Source organism: Bison bison, unplaced genomic scaffold (assembly GCF_000754665.1).
Source record: "Bison bison bison isolate TAMUID 2011002044 unplaced genomic scaffold, Bison_UMD1.0 scf7180017864352, whole genome shotgun sequence".
Taxonomy (NCBI): domain Eukaryota; kingdom Metazoa; phylum Chordata; class Mammalia; order Artiodactyla; family Bovidae; genus Bison; species Bison bison.
The window spans coordinates 2,900,948-2,907,819 of NW_011494924.1; the positions used below are offsets into that span (position 1 = coordinate 2,900,948).

Consider the following 6,872-nt stretch of genomic DNA (forward strand, 5'->3'; position numbering starts at 1 on the left):
ATACACCCAAATGAATGCAGAGTTCCCGAAAATAGCAAGGAGAGATAAGAAAGCCTTCTTCAACAAACAATGCAAAGAAATAGAGGGAAACAACAAAATGGGAAAGGCTAGACATCTCTTCAAGAAAATTGGAGATATCAAGGGAGTATTTCATGCAAGGATGGGCATGCTAAAGGACAGGAATGGTAAGGACCTAACAAAAGCAGAAGAGATTAAGCAAAGGTGGCAAGAATACAAAGAACTATACAAAAAATATCTTAATGACTCAGATAACCACAATGATGTGGCCACTCACCTAGAATCAGACATCCTGGAGTATGCAGTCAAGCGGGCTAGGAAGCATCACTATAAACAAAGCTAGTGGGGGTGATGGAACACCAGCTGAGCTATTTAAAATCCTAAAAGATGATGCTGTGAAAGTGCTGCACTCAATATGTCAGCAAATTTGGAAAACTCAGCAGTGGCCACAGAACTGAAAAAGGTCAGTTCTTATTCCAATTCCAAAAACAGGCAATGCCAAAGGATGTTCAAACTACTGTGTAGCTGTACTCATTTTACATGCTAGCAAGGTTATATTCAAAATCCTTCAAGCTAGGCTTCAGCAGTATATGAACTGAGAAATTACAGATGTACAAGCTGGGTTTAGAAAGCCAGAGTTCAAATTGCCAACATTTGTTGGATCATAGAGAAAGCAGGAAATTCCAGAAAAACATCTACTTCTGCTTCATTAAAGCAGACTACATTGCTTACTAATTACTTACTACAGACTACATTACTACATTACTAATTACAGCATACTTCATTGACTACATTAAAGCCTCTTACTGTGTAGATCACAAAAAACTGTAGAAAATTCTTCAAAAGATGGGACTACCAGACCAGCTTACCTGTCTCCTAAGAAATCTGTATGTAAGTCAAGAAGCAACAGTTAAGAACCAGACATGGAACAACTGACTGGTTCAGAATTGGGGAAGGAGTACATTGAGGCAGTACATTGTCACCCAACTTATTTAATTTATATACACAGAACATCACATGAAATATTGAGCTGGTTAAATCACAAGCTGGAATCAAGACTGCCAGGAGACATAGCAACAACCTCAGATATGCAGATGATACCACTCTAATGGAAGAAAGTGAAGAGGAACTAAAGACCCTCTTGATGAAGGTGAAAGAGGAAAGTGAAAAAGATGACTTAAAACTCAATATTCAAAAACATAACATCATGGCATCTGGTCCTATCACTTCACAGCAAACAGAACCGGAAAAAGTGGAAGCAGTGACAGTTATTTTCTTGGGCTCCCAAATCACTGCAGATGATGACTGCAGCCATGAAATTAAAAGACGCTGGCTCCTTGGAAGGAAAGCTATGACAAACCTAGACAGCATATCAAAAAACAGAGACATCACTTTGCCAGCAAAGGTCTGTACTGTCAAGCTATGGTTTTCCAGTAGTCAAGTATGGTAGAGAATTGGACCTTAAGCCTTGGACCATCAAGGACCAATAACTGATGTTTTCAAAGTGGGGTGCTGGAGAAGACTCTTGAGAATCCCTTGGACTGCAAGATCAAATCAGTCGATTGTAAAGGTAATCAACCCTGAATATTCATTGGAAGGACTGATGCTGAAATGCCAATATTTTGGCCACCTGATGCGAAGAACTTACTCACTGAAAAAGACCCTGATGCTGGGAAAGACTGAAGGCAAAAGGAGAAGGGGGCTGCAGAGGATGAGATAGTTAGATAGCATCCCTGACTCAATGGACCTGAGTCTGAGCAAACTCCAGGAGACAGTGAAGGACAGGGGAGCCTGGTGTGCAGCAATCCATGGGATCACAAAGAGTCGGACACAACTTAGTGACTGAACAACAGAAGCAACGGCAATGAAAAATAGGCCTGAGAAAATAGCTTGGAAAATTCTGAAAAAGAACTTTGATAATGAGTACGTACTTTATAAGTATGAAAACTTATTATAAAATACTATAATTGTTACATTAGACCAACAACTAATGTTCTAGTATATAATAAATCCCATATATATTTGAACAAACCTACTATTTAGAACATGCCTGCTAAGTTGCTTCAGTCGTGTCCAACTCTTTGCGACTCTATGGCCCACAGCCCACTAGGCTCTTCTGTTCTGGGATTCTCGAGGCAAGAATATTGGAGCAGGTTGCCATTTCCTTCTCCAGGTGATCTTCCTGACCCAGGGATCAAACCCACATCTCTTGAGTCTCCTGCATTGGCAGGTGGGTTCTTTCCCACTAGCACCACGTGGGAAGCTTGTTTAGAACATAATATTCAGCAATAAATTTAAATACATAGGGGATGGATTAGTCAATAAAAATACATCAGTGTTAGTTATTTGGATATGGCAAAGCTAGATCTGTTCCATGCTTCTTATATCCAATTAAACACACACAGATCCAGCATTTACATATTAAATAAGAAACCAAATTAACCCAACACAAAGGGGAGGGAGACAAAAAAGGAACTGTAAAAATTGACTTTGACAACAATAAAAAAGTAAAAAACGTCAATAACTCTCGATAATGACCCTAAAAATAGAATTTAAATGCCAAATTTTGCTTTGAAAAAATCATTTATGAGGTTTATACAGTTGGTATCAGTAAGACGAGGCCAGTACAAGGAAAATAAAATTATAAAACAATCTCTCGGCTATAAACAGTGTGGCAATAACATGTGACTAGCTCTGTAAGACAGATGCTGTTATTTCCATTTTGTTGATGAGGAAAGTGATGGCAGGCAGGCAGAACAGCCATCAATAAAAAGTCTACAAGTAATAAATGCCAGAAAGGATGTGGAGAAAAGAGAATCCTCTTACACTGTTGGTGGGAATGTAAACTGGTGTGGCCACTAAGGAAATTAGTATGGAGGTTCCTTAAAATACTTTAAAAATAGAATTGCCATATGACCCAGCAATCCCATTCCTGGGCATATAGCCAGACAAAATTATAAATCAAAAAGATACATGCACCCTAGTATTTATTGCAACACTATTTACAATTGCCAAGATATGGAAACAACCCAAATGTCCACTGATACATGAGTGGATAAAGAAGATGTGGTGTAATGTGTGTGTGTGTGTGTGTGTATACACACATATACACACACAGCGGGTTACTACTCAGCCATTAAAAAGAATGAAATAATGCCATCTGCAGCAGCAGGAATGGACCTAGAGATTACCACGCTAAGTGAAGTTTGAGTCAAAGACAAATGTATCACTTCCATGTGGAATCTAAAATATGACACAAATGAGCTCATCTATGAAACAAAACCAGACCCGCAAATATAAAGAAGAGACTTGTGGTCGTTGAGGGGGGCGGGGGGGCAAGGAGGATTGGAAATCCAGGATTGGCAGATGTTGACTGCCTCATCTGTATAGCACATGGAATTACATTCAATAGCCTATGATAAACCATAATGGAAAAGAATTATGATAAAACATGTAACTGAGTCACTTTGCTGTACAGCAGAAATTAAACACAACATTGTAAACCAACTATACTTCAATAAAATTTGGGGGGAAAAAAGTGATATTGCGTTACTTGGCTCCACCAGGCTCAAGGCGGAGCTGGATTTAGGCTCATTTTCCTCCATTCTTTTCCTAGTCCTGCCCCTGGAGGGCTCAGGTCCCCTTCCCTCTCACCTTCCACCACTAAGGGGATTTCTGGTGACCCCTGGTTGGAGAACGACTCACCAGGATGGGCTCCACCAGCTTCCCCTCCGGCATGACTGAGCGGTTCATCTTGGCAATGCGTTCCAGTGTAGCCAGGGCAGCCTGAGTGTTCCCGGTGGAGACATTGAACCGAGCAGATTCAGGGATAAACTGGGCATAGGTGACAAAGAACATCAGAATTGCAACTGCTGTGGACCCCAGAGATACGACCATCACAGTTTCATACACTACACCATCCCAGTTTCCAGAGAAGTAAGGATGCAGCGAGCTTTGTGGCAAGAATACAGCAGGTGCACTCGTGCAGTCCTGAGAGAACAAGAAGTGGCCGTCTCCTTGCCATCGTCCCGTCTAGGGTGACAGTGGATTGATACTAAGCTGCACACCAGTTTGGCCCAACCAACCTAATACAATGAAATTCTTATACCCAATCTGTAAAGACCTGCCTCCCAGGGCTCTTTCTACTGCTTTACTTTTTACTGATTTTCTACTCCTCCATCACCTAGGCCCTCCCCAGGAACCCAAGAACTCTCCACAGTGCAGGAACCATCCCAATCACAGAGGGCTTCGACCCACTGATGGTGGCATACTCTGAACACCACACTCAGAAAACAGCACAGCCTTCCACTGACACGAGGACCTTGAGAATCAACTTGAAGGGCCCCCTGCTCTTGGTGCCTCCCCCGATGAAGACCAGTGGCTTCTTCCTCAGCAAAGCATCTCCCCCAGCAGTATCCTCTTCCCCATTCCCCAGCCAGAGTGCAGTTCAGGTCATCCTTATCACCCACCAGGATTAATCTGATTGTTTCTAACTGCTTTTCTGACCTTTTCCATCTTCCCTCCCACCAGCCTCCACAAAACCCAGTACCTGTTCCCCAGCATGCAACCCTTGCCACGTCGCCAGGGCCCCTGGTCCTCCAGGCTCTTTGTAACCTGGACACAGGCCTGTCTTTCCAGCTGGCCTCCCCCCAGCACCCCTCACTCTACAATTCACTGCCTGCCTGATCTCCCCCAAACATATCCTGCATTCACAGCTTCATGACTGGGCTTGTGCATTAAATCTGCCAAAACACCCTTTTCTCATAAACCGACAGAGACAGATACTTAAATAAAGGAGAAAGATCCTGGGCGTGAGAAAGATATCTGTAGGCCAAGGCCACTGGGCCAACCAGAGGGGAGGTCAAGAGGGAGCCCACAAGCTTCATCACCTTGAAGGCCATGATGAGGATGATGCCAGGGATGGAGGCAATACGGATAAGCCAGCGCCACCCGATGGTGGGGACGACCACGGAGGCCAGGCCGATGATGAGCAGGGAGCCAGCCAGCCAGAAAACCTAGGGGAGAGAAGGAAGGTTAAAGCCCTCCTTTTTTCCAATAGTCACATGTGGATGTGAGAGTTGTACTATAAAGAAACCTGAGCACCAAAGAATAGATGCTTTTGGACTGTGGTGTTGGAGAAGACTCTTGAGAGTCCCTTGGACTGCAAGGAGAGCCAACCAGTCCATCCTAAAGGAAGTCAGTCCTGAATATTCACTGGAAGGACTGATGCTGAAGATGAAACTCCAATACTTTGGCCACCTGATGTGAAGAACTGACACGTTGGAAAAGATCCTGATGCTGGGAAAGATTGAAGGCAGGAGGAGAAGGGGATGACAGAGGATGAGATTGTTGGATGGCATCACCAGCTTGATGGACATGAGTTTGAGTAAGCTCAGGGAGTTGGTAACGGACAGGGAAGCCTGGCGTGCTGCAGTCCGTGGAGTCATAAAGAGTCAGACACAACTGAGCAACTGAACTGGATTATATGCACTCCATACCCCCACTCCAGGAGCGCCTCAACCTGCATTGTAAGAGGATGAGATGGGACAGAGGCTTTGCTTGAGGAGCGGCCCCACCTCCAGGACTGGATGAATTGGTGAAGTTATTCACTTCTCCATGACTCCGTTTGCTTGTCTACAGGTAGGAGGCTCAGCAAGACAGGGGGACAGCAATGCCATCAAAGTTTAAAAACACCTCAGGCCCAAGACATAGACTTTCTTTTCTTGAATAAATGCAGTCACTGGTTCATAACTCAAGGTACAAAGGAGAGCACTGCGAATGGATTCCTCTTTTCTCCCAGTTTCCTTCCATCCAGTTCCTCTTCTCAGAAGAAACCAGTATCACCAGTTTCTTCCATCCTTCTGAAGCTGTTCTCAGTTCAGTTCAGACACTCAGTCGTGTCCAACTCTTTGCGACCCAATGAATAGCAGCACACCAGGCCTCCCTGTCCATCACCATCTCCCAGAGTTCACTCAAACTCACGCCCATCGAGTCAGTGATGCCATCCAGACATCTCATCCTCTGGCGTCCCCTTCTCCTCCTGCCCCCAATCCCTCCCAGAATCAGGGTCTTTTAAAATGAGTCAACTCTTTGCATGAGGTGGCCAAAGTACTGGAGTTTCAGCTTCAGCATCAGTCCTTCCAATGAACACCCAGGACTAATTTCCTTTAGGATGAACTGGGTGGATCTCCTTGAAGTCCAAGGGACTCTCAAGAGTCTTCTCCAACACCACAGTTCAAAAGCATCAATTCTTCGGCACTCAGCTTTCTTCACAGTCCAACTCTCACATCCATACATGACCACAGGAAAAACCATAGCCTTGACTGGACGGACCTTTGTTAGCAAAGTAATGTCTCTGCTTTTCAATATGCTATCTAGGTTGGTCATAACTTTCCTTCCAAAGAGTAAGCGTCTTTTAATTTCATAGCTGCAGTCACCATCTGCAGTGATTTTGGAGCCCAGAAAAATAAATCTGCCACTGTTTATACTGTTTTCCCATCTATTTGCCATGAAGTGATGGGACCGGATACCATGATCTTCATTTTCTGAATGTTGAGCTTTAAGCCAACTTTTTCACTCTCCTCTTTCACTTTCATGAAAAGGCTCTTTAGTTCTTCTTTACTTTCTGCCATAAGGGTGGTGTCATCTGCATATCTGAGGTTATTGATATTTCTCCTGGCAATCTTGATTCCAGCTTGTGCTTCTTCCAGCCCAGCATTTCTCATGATGTACTCTGCATATAAGTTAAATAAGGAGGGTGACAATATACAGCCTTGACATACTCCTTTTCCTATTTGGAACAAGTCTGTTGTTCCATGTCCAGTTCTAACTGTTGCTTCCTGACCTGCATATAG

The 6,872-nt window shown here is 43.8% G+C and overlaps 1 protein-coding gene across 3 annotated transcripts in view; it reads right to left on the minus strand.

The window, feature by feature from the left end:
- SVOPL (SVOP-like) overlaps positions 1-6,872 on the minus strand; it is a 96,093-nt gene that overhangs the window by 55,636 nt on the left and 33,585 nt on the right. For all 3 annotated transcript variants that reach the window (XM_010854926.1, XM_010854924.1, XM_010854925.1), the window contains 2 exons: positions 4,908-5,033; positions 3,724-3,852 (listed from right to left, as the gene is read on the minus strand). In XM_010854926.1, coding sequence (XP_010853228.1) covers positions 3,724-3,852; positions 4,908-5,033 — 255 coding nt within the window. The remainder of the gene's footprint in view (positions 1-3,723; positions 3,853-4,907; positions 5,034-6,872) is intronic.